Here is a 20,354-nt window from a genome sequence, read left to right as displayed (position 1 = left end):
GTGCAAAACTCTTAACCCTTGCCCACTAAGAAGCAAAGTGAAAATGGCTTTTGCAACCAGCAACCAGAACAGCCTGCGAGTACATGTAACATGCAAGCTGTTCAGGTTTTTAGCTGTTTGCTGCTCATTAGTAACTAAGGGTTAGAAAGAAAGCCTTTAAAACTTGAATTTAGTAAGAAAGGTATTTAATGTATCTTTCTTTGGAACTACAAATGCGTCGAAATATGTATCTAAGTGATAAAGGGTTAACAACCTTACAACCTTTTTTCCTTTCAATCTTTCACATGCCCTTTATTTAGGAACATGGTGAATATGATTTTTTTGCTGTGAGCTTAACATTCAGTTGTAACTTTAATTTAATGCAAGATATTTGAGAAGACTGTCCTGTGTTCACAAGAGCCTTTCTAGCAATGCCATATCTTAAATGTGAAGTTCATCACAACAGACATTCACTTATTTGTAAACAAGTTTTATTATATCCTATTTAATACCAATTGAATATCCTAATATATTTAAGAAAAATTCAAAACATAGTGAGTAAACGATGATTGTGTTTATTATCTAAAATAGTATTACTATGTGCAAAACTGCTCTTACTGTAAAACCATTAAATTTCGTGTGGTACGAATTTTCGTGGATTTCGTTGGTCCGCTGAACCACGAATTCAAGTACCAACGATTAGTAATACATATTTAATCCGAAATCGGTCATTTCCGAATGTACTTTACTCCCAACGCTTGTGTTTACGGCCATTGACCATTTCTTCAACTGAATCGTTAGCGGCCTGTGTCAATAATGTTTCAGTCATAGACTGAGCCTTTGAAGGGTCAGGCAATCCTGCTATAGTAGGAGAACGTGTCTGAACTGCTCCGGTTTTCAACCATTTTGAAAGAGACATTATTTGATCGAGATACGCTAGTTTATACAATATGTTGTTTTCTTGATAAGTGTTTGGGTAATAATATTTTTAAATCAAGCACTGTATTTTAACTATACATCAACGATTGTTCTCGTTTACGTGACGTCGTCAAATTAACAGTTTGAAGATTTATCACATATGTCAATTAGTGCCAATTAAAGTTAAAAGAGACATAACGGTTTTCACACGTGTATTTTGGGGACTTTATTACTAAATTGTTACTCCTAGGGGACCGATTGCGCTGAGAATTGCAAATATTGTCAAAACAACATTGATTGCAATGAGCAAGCAGGGACCCACAAGTGCGCCACTATCGCTCTTATCGACAATTATCGGCAACACTTTCATGATTCAGTGCACATTAACCTCAAATCTTGCTGTCATCACAGATTAGCAGATTATGCTTCGTTATTACTCTGGTTGTTTTAACAAAAGTTTAATGATTATGAAGGTCTTCTCCAAAATTTTGAAATCCACGAAATGACCTACAACGAATTAGTTATTTTTTATTTGAAATCCACGAAATTACGTGTAAACGAATAAGTTGTTTTTATTAAACCACGAAATTTCATACCGACGAATTTCTATACGTTTACAGTATTTGGCCAGCTTCACAATACCTTTTCAAGCATTTCCACATTGAAGTCAGTCACCATCCTACATTCCTTTCATATTTATGCTTATATTCCATGAAAATAATATCAACAAATATTTTCACATTTAACTAAAGACTTTAAATACAAGTGATTCTTTTGGTCCAAAAGTTGTTTTTAAGACCAAATTGAGAAAACAGATGTACAGTAATGTTACATGTGTTTTTGTCATAAGCTATTTCAGGAAATCTTGACTCGTTGTACTGTTTAATTACATGCATATAAATATAAATAAACTTAACATGCCAAATGGATTTATAATAACCTTGCTGTCTCCTTTGATTGTTGATCAACCATATATACTTTTTCATACTGTAAAATTACTTATTATACATGAACAGTAAAATATCATATTTTCTTCAACAAACGGTCTCTTCATAGAATTGACTATACAAATATAAAAAATAAAATTATGACAAATCACACATTTATACTCTTTATATATTTCCAGAATAGAAAATGTATCATTGTCAGCAATGAAAACACCACCAGCCATATACGAATATTTAATATTAAAATATTTAATATTAAAAATTCAAATATGTGTATTGAGTGAATGGAAAAATAAAACACACACAAACACTAACATGCTTCCTTAGCAATAACTTATTATATGGGCCGTGCTCGATGAAAAAGGGGTTTAATGTATGTGCATAAAGTGTCATCCCAGATTAGTCTGTTCAGTCCACACATGCTAATCAGGGACGACAATTTCTGCTTGATGATATGTTCTATTTAAAGAAAGTATCTTCTTAGCAAAAATCCAGTTGAGACCGAAAGTATCGTCCCTGATTAGCCCGTGCAGACTGCACAGGCTTATCTGGGACAACACTTGACGCACATGCATTTAACCCCCTTTTCACAGAGTACAGGTCATAATGGAATTAAATAAACCCATACCTAGGTCAAACACTAAACAAGAATATAGTTGAAACTGATAAACGCTCCCCCATATTGTCAAGGCATAGAAACAAATGGTAATTGTTCAAGTGTTATGTAGCAGAAAGACATAACGATATGCGCATGTTCTTCCTGTATCAAGCTTCATCCTATTCAGATCTCGTGAAGAAATTAAATGTGTGAGGGAAGAAAGAAAGGACATAGCTCAGTGCAAAAACTAGAACAATTGTTTTAGACCCCTGCAAACTCAATTCCATCAATATAACCCATGTGTGCCTAGCATCTAGAAACAAGAAACCGTCGGAGACGGCTTATGCTCCCCAAAGGTTTTTTTGTCACAATATTGCACTATATATTCAGATAAAAGCAAACGTCTTGAGGGGCATAACTTTGGACAAAATAATACGATGGATGGTTTAGCAACTTAAAAATTTCAAAGGGCCATAACTCTCTAAATAAATCATCTAACCAGAACCCACAAATAACATGCGCATCTCCTCAAGGTAGTTAAGCTTCCCATAAAGCTTCATTGAATTCCAGTCAGTAGTTGGGGAGAAATAGCCCACACAAGAATTGCACTATATGTACAGTTTATAGAAAATTTCAAAGGGCCATAACTCTGTGAAAAATCATCCGACCATAACCGGCTGATAACATGCACATCTCCTGTTGGTAGTGAAGCTTCCCATAAAGTTTCATTGAATTCCCGTAATAAGTTGCTGAGAAGTAGCCCGGACAAGAATTGCACTAGATGTAAAGTTAATGGAAAATTTCAAAGGACCGTGGTTGCTGAGAAATAGCCTGGACAAAAAGTGAACGGACGGACACACGTACAGACGGACAGACGAAGCGGCGACTATATGCTCCCCCCAAAATAAATTTTGGGAGAGCATACAAAGGCCTTGGCAAACAGCATAGGCCCAGATGAGACGCCACATGATGCGGCGTCTCATCAGGGTCTGCACTCTTTGCTTAAAGGAAATTTCTGTAAGAAATATTCTAAATATAGAAATAAATATACTAGACATCCCTAATTTTGGAAATAAATTGATCCAATTTAGAAGGATGGGCGAGTCCACTAGGCATAAATGGGTTAAGCATTTGGACTGACAGACAAAGCAGCTATTATATGCTTCATTTTGGAGTGCATAAAAAACACATTTGCTAGGTAGAAAACGAGAAAATGAAAGGCTTAGCGTTCAAGCACTTCTAACACTCAAACATCTTCCATGTATTTACACCGTCCATTTGTGCACTGAGGTCTCTATCCAAATTATCACCAGGGATGTCTTTACCACTTGTTTATTCCGAAGAAGCGTTTTCCATGGAACCAAGGGAACTTGGCTACCACATTGAGAGCACAGAACGAAGCATTCACTAAAAAGTGAAGATAGTCGTACTTTGTGTAAAAGCTTGCGAGGAAAAATCTGAAATAAAATAAAAAACAAAAAAATGTTATGTACTTATCAAACATAAACAACACTGATGTTTTGATGAAAGAAAGCTGTTCAAGTGTGAACACTTAACATATACTTAATGGATTGTTTTACCTCTTTCAACTTTCTACCAGTTCATGTATGATGTGTATGATTATGAATATGCATTTATAAACTTAAGTAGTTATAAAGTGCACTCTGTATTTGAAGTTCTTAAGCTATAATGAAACAGCCATTTCTGTTTATCTATAATTAAACTGTTGCATGCTGGGAAATTTGTCGTCTGCTGAATTTCTAAAATTAGCATTTTCTTTGATTATTTTTTCAAAGAATACTATCAGAATAGCAAACAGTTTGGATCCTGATGAGACGCCACGTTCTGTGGCGTCTCATCTGGATCCAAACTGTTTGCAAAGGCCTTTCAAATTCGGTTCCCGCACTGAAAGGTTAAACTGTTGTTATATTGGATAGCACATGGAATAAGTCAATTAAAAATGATATGCTGGCAATAAATAATTTATAAAAAATATACATTTTCTTTAAAACTTACGATTTTTAGTTATAATATAAATGTATGGTAATTTTAAGTCAGTTTTTATACGCCCGTATAAAATACGGGACGTATTATGTGAAACCCATTGGCGGGCGGGCGGCGGGCGGGCGGAAGGCATCACTTTGTCCGGACTCTAATTTAAATTGTATTCATCCGATCTTCACCAAACTTGGTCAGCAGTTGCATCTAGTTGATATCTAGGCCAAGTTTGAATATGGGTCATGCCGGGTCAAAAACTAGGTCATAGGGTCAATAAGTGCATTTTCAAAGGGGCCACTTTGTCCGAACTCTATTTCAAATTGTATTCATCCGATCTTCACCAAACTTGGTCAGCAGTTGCATCTAGTTGATATATAGGCCAAGTTCGAATATGGGTCATGCCGGGTCAAAAACTAGGTCATAGGGTCAATTAGTGCATTTTCAACGGCGCCACTTTGTCCGGACTCTAATTCAAATTGTATTCATCCGATCTTCACCAAACTTGGTCAGTAGTTGCATCTAGTTGATATCTAGGTCAAGTCCGAATATGGGTCATGCTGGGTCAAAAACTAGGTCAAAGGGTCAATTAGTGCATTTTACTTTGTCCGGACTCTAATTCAAATTGTATAAATCTTATCTTCACCAAACTTGGTCAGTAGTTGCATCTAGTTGATATCTAGGCCAAGTTCGAATATGGGTCATGCCAGGTAAAAAACTAGGTCATAGGGTCAATTAGTCCATTTTCAACAGCGCCACTTTGTCCGGACTCTTATTCAAATTGTATTCATCCGATCTTTACCAAACTTGGTCAGTAGTTGCATCTAGTTGATATCTAGGTCAAGTTCGAATATGGGTCATGTCGGGTCAAGAACTAGGTCATAGGGTCAATTAGTGCATTTTCAACGGCGCCACTTTGTCCGGACTCTAATTCAAATTGTATTCATCCGAAACTTTTAAACAACTTTTTATCCTGCGTCAAAGTGGTATGGGGGTATAAGTCACATTCAGTGACAAAGCTCTAGTTCAAGTTGAATTCACCAAACTTGGTCAGAGGTAGTATATAGATTATATATCAGTCAGGTCTGATTGGAGACATGCAACCGATTAACACATGCAATATTTTTATGCAATATTTTTATCCAGTTTTATTTTGCGATATTTTCATCGGGTTTTTTTTTTTTTTTATTATTATTATAAACTTGGTCAGAAGTGGTATCTAGAAAATATCTAGGTCAAGTTCGAATATGGGTAATGCCTTGGTCACGGGGTCACTTAGTGCATTTCAAGCATTTAGCATGGTGTCCGCTCTCTAATTGAAGTAGTTTTCATCCGATCTTCACCAACTTTGGTCCGAAGTTGTGTTTAGATGATATATATGTCAAGTTCAAGTTGTCCAAAACCTTCGAACTGGCGTATCTTGTGACAGTTTGGCACTCTTGTTTACTCTGCTAATAATAAAAACAAACAGCACAAATTATACGCTAGATGCCTTTGTTAACATGTCAAGGAAATTGTCAATCATGGTTGCAATTTTTAACAAGCTGCACCATTAACATGTTTGACCTTTCACATGTGGTGACACACCTTTTCCTCATGGTGAGCATTTGTGGCAAATTTTACTCTTTCAGTGCTCGAACCGAATTTTAAAGGCCTTTGCAAACAGTTTGGATCCAGATGAGACGCCACAGAACGTGGCGTCTCATCAGGATCCAAACTGTTTGCTATTCTGATAGTATTCTTTGAAAAAAATGGAAGAAAATGCTAATTTTAGAAATTCAGCAGACAACTTTTTAGCAGACGACAAATTTCCCAGCATGCAAAGGGTTAATACTTTAAAACTGCATGATGAATGATGAAGTAACAGTCCAGACCAATTTTTATTTAAAACGTGACCTTGACCTGTGGGGTAGGGAACCATCCTCTCCTCATTGACATTTGCTAAACTTTTTATAAATGGTAAATGAAACCATTACAGTAAGAAAAAGCAGCTTTATAGCCAAATTTTGACATTTGACCCCTAGCTGGGATCTTGCTGGCCTTTGCGGTAAGGAGCTGGGTGTTACATGCTCAACACTGTAACTTTGTCTCCTTATGGTGGTTAATTATTTTTGAATGACATAACAAATGACCACGCTATAGTCCGGACAAAAATTGTTTTCCTATAAAAATGAGCTTATTATTAATTTTGACTTTGTGTATCAAATATAACTATGGCATTTATACATGTACACGTAATAATAGAGTACACAATGACATTCATACGAGTAATAATAGAGAAAATGACATTAATGTAAAAGGATTCATTAAATGATTGTTAAAAAGTCATATGGTGGGATTAAATGACACATAATGTCTCAAAAAGATGAAACCCTGTATTGGTAGTAATTATTCTTTAATTGCATGATGAATGCAGGGCTCGAAATTGACACTCGCACACTCGCAAAATGCGAGTGAACAATACCGATTGCGAGTTAAGTTTTAAGCCACTAGAATTTTCTTGAGAGTGAAGAAATAGTGAAAAAAAAAGAGTTATATTGCTAAATGCGCTCGACATTGTGAACGCTTAACCGCATGTCAATTAATAGAATGTCCGAATACCCATATGAGGAATCTCGCACCTTGTATGTAGACTGGTACACTTATAGTACATATATGCGGATGGTATTGGTAAAAAGAACATGAAACAGTCGATTATCCACAATTGTTCACTATAAAAGACAAAAAACCTGAACAGTCATGTCGTCGAAGAGAAAAAAAACTAGTTTCTTTTTGCCCACAGATTGAAATAACAATATGAAATATAAAGCAAAGTTAACCGTTGAGTTGAGAGAAAAAAAACGGAAATTAAATTCTTCCACGAAAACAGTGAAAAAATGGGAAAAATAACTTCCTATATAACACCAAAACTTGTGGTTGGTGTCATATTTTATTTAGTTTTAATAGTACTAAACTAATGTCCAAACTTGCTTTTATTTATGTTTCCAGCAAAATTTGTTTTTGATTTTGCCAGCTGGTATTTAAGCTGCTCGCAATGTTTTGCTAGTAGAAAAAAAAGTTAAATTCGAGCCCTGGAATGACTAAGTAACAGTCCTGAAAAACTTCGACTGCACAGCACCCACATACAGCTATATCAAAATATCGAACTCGATCAGTGTCCGACAAATCCATTGCCCGGAGCCCGGGGGCTACCGAAATTTTTCATCGGGCTACTGAAATTTTCCAGCTGACGCCCGCCGGGCTACTATAAATCTATAAGAGCGGTAGCCCGGTTTATTGACAGACATACGTAGAATAAACACGCTGACCATGTGTTTGTACACTGTGTATTGCTTATAATCTGATAACAAAGTGCAATCAATTATCTAATCAGTCACCGATCACTTGCGGTAATGTCTTAAACAGTAACAGTGTATTTTAATCATCCAATCAGAATCAACATTTGTCGTCTGCTAATAATATAATGAGAGCCTGTTGGATTGTTGGCGCACATGATGCAACATCATTTCGCAGTTTGGAATTATTTGTTTACCGCAACAATGAGTAATAGCGACAACGTTTTTGATGTTGCTAAATATCCAAGGACGCCAAACATTAAATTAATCAAAACAATAGCGGATTTTTCAAAACAGTAACGAAACCGAAAATGAATATTAATGACAACTTTGTGAACGCGGTTAACACCTGCTAATTAGTTTGCATTGTCAATTAATAATTGGATTAATCGACTGTTATTCAATAATCCCATACATGCCCGATTTATATTTTTAAAACCAAATTATGGGTGGGTAATATAGACGATAAGAGTCATAAACACAAATGTTTGAAATTTTCTAAAGTGTCAAATGAATTTCGGCATATGGTTCTATTTAAAGATATGATGAAATAAGCTCCCAATCAGGACCGTTGTATTGCAACATGCGTAAATAACCTGCCACGGTTTGCACGCGTTGTGTACAGCTATTTTAGGTAACAAAATTCTACATTTAAGAAATGAATTTCTTTGTACTGATAAAAAGCGCGTGAAAATTGGCATGGGTGTATTTATTTGTAAATAAAAATTTCGTAGCGGGTACAACATTGAGATCATTTAATTTCCATTAAAAGTTTTGTTGTGAATTTCAACTAAAGTACCGGGGTACAGAGGCGTATTTAGGTGGGGGGCCAGGGGGCTAAAGCCCCCCCAGCTGGCTGGCTAGACACGATTTTTAATAAAAATGAGCCCCTTACAGTTTCAATCCACTTGAGTATTTCCTGTCATATGTCCCTAATTAAGCCATAAACAGCTGTCGATTTGTGTGATTAGCCCCCAGGCATGTGTACAGACCATCTAACCTTCGTCAGCTTAAGTGCACGCTTCATTGACTGTAAGTAATAAACTGCGCTATTTGATTGGCTGAAGAAGATACATTCAACTAATGAAATTCATCCATACATTTAGCTATAGATAAATGTTTACAAATGGCTGCCGCATGAGACTTGTGAAAAACAATATTTCAATTTGTAGCAATTAAAGAGTTTAGACGAACGCAATGGACAATCATAAGTATTTTTTCGGTAATTTCTTTGATGAATTTAATTGGTATTAGCTCTTTAGAGTGATAATCCTTTTGAGTAACAAGTTATTGCCAGTGAAATTCAACTGTACACTTAATGAATGGCAATTTTTTATTTTTTTATTTTTTATTTTTTTACAAATCGGGCTTACTGCTATGATGTTCATCCATACTTTTTAAAATTAAAAAAGACTCAAAAATGAAGAATTACTTTGCTATATGAAACTAAATCATTTTCTCAAAGCGTGAGAACATCGAGGCAGCAACACCCGAATTAAACTACACAGAAATCTAACGACTCCCCTTGTTAACACTATTGTGAACGAAATGGACACCTGATTCAGTGATTTGCAGACTAAGGCAGCCATGGGATTGAAGTTTATACCTGAACAAATGTGCGCCTCTCCTGTCAGTGCTAGTGACCTTGAATGGTTCATTGATGATCTCCTTTCCCCTCAGTCCCTCCCTGCTGAGTTGCACTTTATATGGCAGGCTATGTGGAAAGGTGTAACCAACCCACCTACTACCCTTCAGGGCTCTGTTGCACATTGTGATTCCCAGCTGTACCCCATCATTTACACTGTTTTGTCCATATCATGTGTGTTCCCTGTTACATCATGCGAGTGTGAAAGGAGTATCAGTGCCCAAGGACTTGTTAAGACAAAACTAAGATCATCAATGGGTCAGGACAGGTTGTCCGCTGTGTGCCTGCTTTCCATTCATAGGGACATTGACATAAACATTTTAATGTTGTACCTAAGTTGACCTAGTATGATATCCAACAAGGTTAAATAGGAGGTCCAACCATCTAACTCTGTTAAAAAAGTTATGGATAAAGATAATGTCTCCCACCACTTTAGTGGTTTAAGAGACATTTGATTTACCCCTGTGTGTCTGTCTGTCCGTGTGTCTGTCACACTTGATGTGTGAACACATGTTCTTATTTGTTTTACATGCACTTTTATCATGCAAAATGCTGATTAGATAGCAGGAAATCGCATCATTTCAAGGTGCCATTTCAAAAAAAATTCGTCGACGGAAGGGGACACCCCTCCCGCACCCTCCCCTGTTCAGCCCCCCCTCTGAAAATTGTCTGGATACGCCTCTGGGGTATCTCGCGAATTATTTGGCTTTGACATTTTCTCTTAATAAAATATCATGTAAACACGCTGTATCGTTACCGTTAGCTGTATCAGTTCCTTCATTATTAAAACAATTATTGTATTGTATACTGACTGCACACAAGTGTCGTAACATACAGATGCAATACATAAATTCGGACAGTACTTAAAGTCTGACACAAGTAAATAAATGATTTAATACTCTTGATTTCTTGAAACTCGGTATTTGTTGTTAAAAAGGGAAATTGCACTGATAAACACCATACGAGTCGAATCGTATTGATTATCTAAACGTTTTATTTACGTTTACGACTTAACGTGCTGTCCAAATTTAAGTACAAATACATGTGCACATACATGTAATATCTACATGTAGTATATGATTTTCTTTGGTACATTTACATTTAAGTACACGGTGACTGTACTGTAGCATTAATTTACGATATTGACTGTGTACATCAGACTACTTGCTGTTTTATGTATATGTATGTATACATATTATGTATATGTAAATGAAGAAATGAAATAAAGATGAAAATCTGCCTCTCATCATTTTGTAGGAAAATTTTATGGGCTACCAAATATTTTTATTGGTAGCCCAGTGGGCTACCTGAAAAATAAGAAATTTGTCGGACACTGCTCGATGAAAAGCTACTTACAGAACAATGGGCACTATTGTAAGAAATTTTTTGGTTGGTGTAAACTGCTTGCCCTGGTCTAGCTGTTCCCATTGTGTCTGCTTTCTGGCTTGTCCCTGGTCATCCAGGAAATATGGCGTGCCTCGTGTCACATGAAGAATGATAAACATACACTGGAAATACAAACTATGAGATAAAAGAAATTGTAATGACTTACAAGACATATGTTTAGACTTCAAGGATTAAGAGTGATATTAAATTTATTTTCATTACATTAAATGATCTAAATAATAGATACAAGCCACTTTTGTAGAGCAATGAACAGATACTTCAGTAAATAAATATCGAGACTTTTTACCCCTGAATGTTACAAGCACGAGAGTCATTTGACTTCTTGTTTTCAAAAACATTTAACTACCTGGGGACATTCACTATTTTACCCTATTTTTATAGACATAGATATATAACCAATATTTCCAAAAGTTTATTTGTGAAGGAATACATGATTGGGAAAGATGTCAAAGCAGTTTAAATTCATACTGGCAAATTTAGCAAGGCCATTCATTAGTCATCTTTCAAAAGTCTAATTAACAATTGCTATAGTAAAAATGTTTATATGTATATTAATAATTTTGATAATCCTTCTAGCATGGCTACTTATTGTACCCTCAGGGTGTGCTGTTACTAAAATAACATGTTAAATGTGCTGTTATTATTAAGAATACTGTTATTAAATCACTGTAAAATGCTTAGTTTTTGTTTGTATTTTAATAACATTCTTGGTCTTAATTGCCCCAATGTAGCCCCAGTGTGGCAACAACTTTTTAAAGCCCTGCCCTTTTTTGAGAACCACCCAGCATCAGCTTAAAGTCATGTATGTGAGCCATAAGCAGGCTATGACACAAATTAGCTTCTTACAATGTCATGTAGAACATTTGTAACTGTCCACGCCACTGCAGTGCTAAAGAATGGCATGCTGAGTATGAAGAGATGGGCTAGGAAGATCACAAGTATGTAGGTCAGCCATATCCCTCGCTGATTAAAGTAGTACGATGTGGGATTCTCAGGTCCCGAAGCAGTGCCAACCTGCATTCTATATGCAATATCTTCTCAGTTGTTTCAGGGACTTTCAGGATCTATCTTGGACAATCTAAAATATAAGAGTTCAAACTGTATTGTTTTTAAAATCTAAAATTAAATATTTTCATAAAAAAGCGACGTATTCATGCAGACAGCAGTGATCAGACGGGAATACACAATTCTGATTTCAAAGCATAAGTAGACAGTCAAGTTGGTTACATCGCAGGCGGAAATCAAAACTTTAATTCCCTTTTTAACAGGAACAGAACATGTTCAAAAAGCAACATAAAAATGCTTGGGCTCATTAAAATATTAATATCAAAATAAAAAATTGCCCCAGGTGTACATTTAGTAGTAAAATAATTACAAATGAAATGCACATGAGCAAAAGGTATCAGGGCTTTTTTTTAGCGGACGCCCGCTTGCCCGTGCCGGGTAAAAATCGTCGCGGGCAAGTGATTTTCCAAAGTAGATAGTCCGCCGGGCAAGCCCGTTTCGTATTAGCATAATTGCGGTATTTGTTCGACTTTTCACCTTTATCTATTTATTTTCTTTGGGTCAATATTTTTTTTATCAAGTACTAGTAAAACGAGATTTCATTGGTCGCTTGCGTTGTATCAGCCAATCTAAACGCTCAAAACAAGTTCTACTCGGCAGACGTTTCAACATGGCGGACGGTAGCGTCCAGCCGATCTTTTCATTTAAACATTTTAAATGTTCTGAACCAGACCAAAACAACAATGTCCCTGATTTTAATAACAAGCAAGATAAAATTGTTGGTAGTAACTGTGCTATTCCAATTTTCTTGTGTAAAAGCACTCAAACTGAAACAATTTCAGAACAGTTACAAGAACTGGATGAAGAAGCGTATACGAGTGACAGTGATGTCTATGAACATGAATATAATAACTGTGAAAAGGATTGTTCAGAGTTTGAAAATCATGTTTAATATGCAGACTGTTTAAAACTTGCTAAGAATGCATATCAAGAGTTTCTCACTATTTTAAAATGTGAATAACTTGTTTGTTACACATTCACAGTTACAAATAGTGAGAAACTCTTCATTAAAGACATCAACATGATTTTCAAACTCTGAACAATCATTTTCACAGTACTATTTTAAGCCCTCCCCCCTTTTAATCTATGCCATAACTTGTATAGATATAGTGACAAGTATACCGTTTTAAAATTTTAATAGTAATAAACTCTTCATATGTATTGTATTCAACAGTGACTATTCAATGAAATAAAACTGTCCAGATTTTGTTTTGTTTACAACTTTATATTATAAAAACGATTATTATTTTATTTTTGATGCATTGAATTTAGCTGAAATTAAATCTAGCATAATAATGCATGTGTATCAATTCTTTAAAGATCAAATGACAATAAAAAATTGACTTCAAAATAGGGCAACCAGTTTTTAATGAGGGCAAGTAGATGTTCAAAGTAACTTGCCCCTCGGGCAAGTGAGTGTCAATTTCTTACGTTAACCCCTGGTTATACACATAACATTAATGATAACAGCGCTTGTTTGCAGTTGAAATTTTAATTGAACAGTCCCAATGGAGGCCTTTACCAAAAAAATGTTCAGGGCTTGACACTTACTTCTACAAATAGGTGTCCACAGGGAACCCTGCCTATTAAAATTAGAGCAAAATCCTGGGAAAAACTGGTGTTCCTCACCAAAATTTGGGGGTCTCGGGTTCCCGGGACACTGTTAGTATCGAGGCCTGATGTTTTGTCTTCATTGGCAATTTCATCAATATAACATTGTTGATAACAAGGGGGCGTTTAACAAATGTACTAGATAAACACTATCAATATATATACAAGAGGCACAACTCTCAAAATTCATGAAGTGGATATAGTGTCAGCCTAGCGACCAGGTCACAGGTTCGATCCCTAGTCCATTAAAACGGACTCCCAGAGCCTTTGATAATTTTTGCTTTGGCGGCTCTGGCAGTCCATATGCACCCCTTCAGTGCCTTCCCCAGGCCATTTAAGCGCCCCTTGCCGGGGCGCTTGAATTTCGAAATCAGAGTTCCCGGGGCGCTTGAAATTTTCCGATCAGTGTATTCTTCAGTAACAGAAAGTGGAGATTGTCCAAAAAAAATCAAGGTTTCCCTATCAGTGTATCAATATGCCCTGTTTTAAAAGAGCACTCGGTACCTACTTTCACAAGTAATCGCCATAAACACCACATGGGGTAATGGATAGTCCACTGATAAGAGAATAGCATGACGCGCGTATCGATTATTCTAGCCACATTACACGGTCATTTAAATGCTGACAAGGATGTATCTGGTAACTTTCCAGTCGTCAAACTGTGAAGTTCATCGTCCAATCGGTTACGCGAATGCTTATGAGGGCGGGGTTAACTATCGACCATTATTTTTGATTGACGTCGGGCATGAAGTAAGAGTTTATCGCAGCTTGAATAGCAAGAAGTTGTACCATTTGAGTAATATAAAACCGGTAATTAGTACAGTACAGAACATTAAAGACGGTTTCGGGCATCATCATCACACCTTTTTACTGTAAACAAGTGTTACCTATGACTCATAATTAATACGAGAAATTAATTGCAAGTGGTAAACAATTAATTATTATAGCCGAGTAAGTTGTGCAAATGACTCCCGGTTACAATTATGTGATAACAATTTATTTAATTCCAGTACATGTATATTTCAACATGTCCATTTATAGAACTGATTCACCTCGTTTTTCTGACATTTATTCAACACGTTATGCGCTTTAACAAATTTTCGTTGAATTAATTACGCAGACTTGTAAATGTTTCGTCCGATACTCGATAGTTAGAAGACTGATGATGGCAACCGGCCGTGATCCTCGTGGACAACGTGAATTTCATGCATAATTCCATCAAAACATTTATTCGACTCGTAAAGTGTGTAAACAAATTATCGTTGAATTTATAACGCAACGGTTAATATTTGTTGAAATCTCAAATGGAAATAATTAAATTTGTAATCCGAAACCCAGAACCGTAAGTCGATGTTAACGCGTTTTTAATCCGAAACACAGTTCCGAATGTAAATGTTACCGCAACGTTAAATATTTTTGCTTCAAATTAGCAGTGCAAATTTATTTTGTGTCGAATCTTTTTCTCAATTAAAAAGAGCGCGAAAATTATGCAGCATGTACAACGTCGCGTCTATTGCATACAAATGGCGTGTATTGAGCGTTTTAACAAGCACACAACAGGTCAGGGGATTGACGCATATTCAGAGGCAATGTTTCATCAAATCTATAAATAGTCACTTAAAAAATGGCAAGGTTTGTGTTAAAGAAATAACTGAAAGCTTTTATCGTAAATATTTACCAGAAAGAGATTGATTAAAACGGAATAAACGGGATTATCGGGAAATAAATAGGAACTTGAAAAATAGTAAGTATTCAGTAATAGAGTCGGGTTGAAACGGATGTATTGGGGAATCGTTCGAGTCGGGATTTTACTATCTGTGCGTTAAAGTTTTAAAACAATTAAACAATTTAAAAAAACATATTTTTAAATGACTGGGGGATTTTTTTGAAGAGTCATAACGCACCAAATGACGTCTTTTGACGCTGTTTTTCTTTGAGTTATAACGCACCACAGAACGTGAATTGACACGTTAAATTAAAAAAAAAATCAACGTCGGGAGGGGACACCCCTCCCCAACCCACCCCCGGGGCGCCTGAACAAATTCCTGGGGAAGGCACTGCCCCTTCATAAACATGGGTACATCCGTGCGCTTCACTAAACAGACGTCGTTCAAGACAAATTGAGGAAAAAAATGAATAAACTTCATTAACATGTTAAATTTACCTGAATGGCAACCTACGGATGTTATCCTTCGCATGCACCCTATAAAAACACGACGATGTTTCAACACACTTTTCTCTCTGACATGTTTATGTTTAAATTTGAAACAGTGTATTCTGTATCGAATACCACATCGTTATCAACTTTATAGGCTGGAGCACATAACCTGACGTGCAAAATATTGGTGTACTGCGACCTAACCAATATTGGGTCAATTTTCCAATATGGCGGATACAGCGTACAAAACAAAACCTAAGTCAATAAAATCAATTATTTCTTGCTTTAATGGTACCATTTAGAATAAGTTTGTGGTTTAGATAGGTAAACTTTAATAACTTCTTGCAGTTTCAGTGTTCCTTAACCCTTGGATTGTTGATAACATTTTGCACCCATGGCCAAGAGAGAGCGCATTGCAACTCAAAGCAGCCCATTGGGCTATAAAGCTTGGAGTTGAATTATTGCAACTAGTTTGATCCCCAATGTGGGAGCGTTCTTTTTAACTTCCCCAAAGGCACGAAGTACTGGTTCTTAGTCCCAGGAAATGGACTCGATAACGTTTCAATAAACCTTAGGCTTTTGATGAAATTGAGCTTAAATGAATAAGTTTAAAAATTAAACTAACACCAGGACAACATTAATTTCCAAAATTAAAAAAATACCAAATATTTCGAAATTTTTAATTACTTTATCTTGCAAAATCCCTTAACAAATGCTTGATGTAAAAGGCCTAATTGACAAAATGACCACCCAATAGCTTTGTTAAACTGGAAAGTCGATGTATTTGTTCGTGCGTTCTTGTGAGTTTGAGGTTCTAATTCATTTATTCAAATTATTGTGAGGTGACAAGTTATTTTCGAGCAACTGTATATTTGGTACAACATGCAAACGCTGTTAAACTAAGCTGAATAAATATTGTGTAAGCAAATATGCGTTAGACATGAACATGTACTTATGTTGTTAACTTACCGTTTTAATGATAACAATCAACCGGATCAACAACAAAATAATGCTACGACACTTCGTTTTACCGGAAATTGATTACGTGCGCATGCTCAGACGCGAATGTTTTCAACGTTATCGACAAGGAACTTACATCGATCTATATGGTATAGTACCAGAAAGGCCGTTTACAAAAAAGGCCTTCCCAAAAAGGCCTTCCCAAAAAGGCCGCATAAGTAAACCAAAAAGGCCTCATGGTATACCAGAAAGGCCATACAACATTTTGTACTATCATTGATTAGTTATGCTGATATTTTATTATCATATATATTGAATAGTCATATTAATTCTGGTTTTAACTTTTAGTCTACTTAAAGCCGTTAATTTTATAATCAAAGTCGGCAAAAATTGTTCGTTAGCTGCAATATTTTCCTTGAGTAGATATTTCAGTTTTTGAATTAAAAGCCGTTAATTTTGTAATCAAAGACGGCAAAATTATCGCCAATTATCGCATAGGTATTGTTCGTTAGTTACAATATGTTTCCTTGAGTAGATACCTCATTTCATTTAATTAAAAGCCGTTAATTTTGTAATCAAAGTCGGCATAGTTATCGCCGATTATCACTAGGAATTATCCGTTTAAGAAAATAAGAATTTCTTTGAACTTGTTGTTTGCATCTAAAAGTGTAACAAATTAGTAATGAAGGTGTTGTAAACTACGTGGCGGCCAGATATATATAAGATCCAGAATTAATGAGAAATATATAACCCGTTCAGGTGTCAGAGTGGATAATAGTAGTTGCTTTTTTATTCGTTAAATTGGAAAGTATACCGGACTTTATTTAGCGTTTGAATTATAGTGTTTTTATATCGTTGAGTGTTGTGGTTTGGCCTCCTATCCTTGTGTAGGATGCGGTCAGGAGGTGCGGCCCCGCCAGCATGCAGTTGAGTGCGACTGGTGCAACCGATGGCAACACCGCAAATGTGGCACAGGTAACATTTTCAAAATGTACTATATGAAATTGATGTTAACCATAATTATAAGATACCAAATAATATGTCAAAACGTCTATTTTTAAGAGAAAGTTCATTTATATTTTACTTAGCTTTCGTCGTTGTGTTAGTATTTTATATATGTTCACAAAAATCGCATAGGTACATTGATTTTACCTAGGGATCGAGCGCAGTATTCAGTATACATTAAATGTACGGAATTATCGTAGATGTAAAGTGCCATACTTGCATGAAAACATAATGTATTTAAACATTTAAAATAAATAACATTCAAATAAATTTATACGTTTTTAATGTAATAGTATTTTCCGTGAGATTCTACGTACCCTTCAACGTTGGTTGTATTGACGAACAGGAGATACATTCCGAACCGGGATTCCGATGTTGATACTTTCCTCTTATACTCAGAATATTGCAAATACACAGTGATTTTAAAATATATTAAAAAAATTGACAATACAATGTACAAAAAAAAATATACGCAATAATATAAGTTATAGTATTATATTATATGAATATTAACTATATATTTAATATATTTAACACATATAAGTTACATATTATATGAGGATCTGTTTGTAGCTTGTTTTGTACATTATTTTGATTAGGCTAGTCCTCTTGTAATCAACATTTCTTTCAATGTTTAAAATATAAAAACTTGAAAGAATTTGCATGTACAAAAAACCTCGCTAATTAGACCGGGTATCCAAGTTTCAAGGGTCATTCACAGTTTGTTGCATCTGTTTTGATAACGGATTAGTAGATTATGACACTTATTGACACCTATTGATAATTGCGCATTTTAAAATAGTTTCTTTAACGATATACAACTAGCTACATTAAATTCGGAAGACTTAAACCGAAAGAAATAATATGCTGTATTCTATGTGATATTATTAAAAAATAATGAATACAATAAGTCTCTTGTGGTGTTTATATCGGGGTTTTAATGTTTATATTAATACAGGCATAACCCAGACAGCATATCGGGAGGCGATGCGTCTCGGGAAAGTAACGTATGTGTGTCGTCCATGCATAGACGCAGAGGCCCTGGACAACGAAATGCCCGTCCTAGAGATAAGCGTAAGTGATATTATTTTTGTAATCTGACGATGCCAATTCACTCTCGAGTTCTTTTCCTGTGATTAGTGAAACGGTGACTAGTGATTAAATACTAGTAATATCATCGTAACTTCAACAATAAAATTTGGCAATACATGTCGTGTTCATATGGCACAATTTTACATAGGCCACAGTTCCCCAGGTTGACGACGACGACGACGACGATGCCGGTGACGATCGCCCAATGCCACTGCTAGAAGTGAGTGTCCCTAGTGATTAGGTATGTCATGTTAATCTATACTTTTTCACTTACAGACACTTTCCGAGTGTATTCTATGTTTGGAAGTAAGAAAGGCGGTCAGGCGTACGGCGTTGTGCTGGATTAATGAACAGGTGTTTTGTCACGTTGACTGTGTATCGTTTGTAGTTTTTCTTGTTCATGTATATTTCATTATGTAGTTATGTTGTAAATTATGTTGTATTTTGTCACGTTGACAGTATATTGTCTGTACTTTTTCTTGTACATGTATATTTTATTATGCTATATGTTGTAAATTATGTTGTATTGTATCACGATGACTGTACATTGTCTGTATTTTTTTCTCGTACATGTATTTTCTTAATAAAGAAAATAAAAAAGTTCATTCATAATGTAGCACTCCATTTTGAATTAATAGAAAATATAATTTACATGTTAAACCATATTATTATGTAATTGAAATTAATTAAAAATATGTATATTTTGTAATAAAGACAAAAAACAACATTTTTTAGAATAATATGATGTAATTATGTTGTATTTTGTCAGTGTGACTGTATATTGTCTGTAAATGTTTGCTTGATTATGTAAATTTTGTTATATAAATTGTGTGACTAAGCATGTTCATTGACTGTATAAATCGTAAATATATATTTAAACATAATCAACAAATAAAGAAAATAAAAAAAAGCATACCTGTTTTAGGTCTTATTCCCTTTTACTAGTAATTCTTTGTAAACACAGTTTAAAGCCTAAAAAAAAACAATAATTACTTGAAGGCCTTTTTAGTTCAATTTTCGGCCTTTTTGGTACGCTCTGAGGCCTTTTTGGTAAGGCCTTTTTGGTATTCGGCCTTTTTGGTATGCGGCCTTTTTGGTTTTCGGCCTTTTTGGACCTAAACCATCTATATTATAATGAATTACTAGTTTGATTCTCATAATGGCCTTGCTTTATCATAATAATTTATACTTCTTATTATGGGACCGTGCGTAATTCATGTTTGTGTATCTCTTACGTATAAATGCATTGTGTTGCAAATACAATTTTAAATTAACATGTTAGTAGCTAGTTCAACTTCGATTACATATTCGCGGGTGACAGACTCGACAGTACCATGTACTTCTTCTTCTTCTTCTTCTTCTTCTTCTTCTTCTTCTTCTTCTTCTTCTTCTTCTTCTTCTTCTTCTTCTTCTTCTTCTTCTTCTTTTATAATAATAGCTTTGTTCATTACTGATACATCATGGCCATGCCTTGGGGGGGGGGGGGGTGTAAAAATAAATATATTGATAGGTTACCCGAGTTACTCAATCCACTAAGAAAAATCCTATCAACAGTGCCAAAACACAAGTAAACCCTTAAGATTTAAATATATACATATACTGCTGTGCATTGCATGAGATGAGAATATAAGTAAAGTTA

At 35.3% G+C, this 20,354-nt stretch overlaps 1 protein-coding gene across 2 annotated transcripts; it reads right to left on the bottom strand.

Moving 5' to 3' along the window:
• Positions 1-1,766: 1,766 nt before the first annotated feature.
• On the bottom strand, positions 1,767-20,113 carry LOC127857592 (ORM1-like protein 3). Of its 2 annotated transcripts, none has more exons than XM_052394071.1 (4): positions 20,049-20,113; positions 11,671-11,902; positions 10,774-10,925; positions 1,767-3,899 (listed from the first exon to the last, which is right to left on the bottom strand). In XM_052394071.1, exons 2-4 carry the CDS (start codon positions 11,842-11,844, stop codon positions 3,764-3,766), a joined length of 462 nt encoding a protein of 153 aa, XP_052250031.1. In that variant the 5' UTR covers positions 11,845-11,902; positions 20,049-20,113; the 3' UTR covers positions 1,767-3,763. The 2 variants fall into 2 exon arrangements, with proteins under 2 accessions (XP_052250031.1, XP_052250029.1); XM_052394069.1 differs by lacking the exon at positions 20,049-20,113 and adding an exon at positions 16,628-16,746.
• Between the last annotated feature and the right edge of the window lie 241 nt (positions 20,114-20,354).

This window comes from Dreissena polymorpha, chromosome 14 (genome assembly GCF_020536995.1).
Source record: "Dreissena polymorpha isolate Duluth1 chromosome 14, UMN_Dpol_1.0, whole genome shotgun sequence".
NCBI lineage: Eukaryota > Metazoa > Mollusca > Bivalvia > Myida > Dreissenidae > Dreissena > Dreissena polymorpha.
Note: the sequence above shows the minus strand (reverse complement) of the source record. Positions and strands in the feature narration are given on the sequence as shown.

Coding starts and splice junctions, on each gene's coding strand:
- LOC127857592 (XM_052394071.1), bottom strand. CDS start 11,844: ATGCAGGTTGGCACTGCTTCGGGACCTGAGAATCCCACATCGTACTAC. Junction 10,926..11,670: donor CAAATGTTCTACATGACATT/GTAAGAAGCTAA, acceptor TTGTATTTCCAG/TGTATGTTTATCATTCTTCA. Junction 3,900..10,773: donor ACAATAGTGCCCATTGTTCT/GTAAGTAGCTTT, acceptor ATTTTATTTCAG/ATTTTTCCTCGCAAGCTTTT.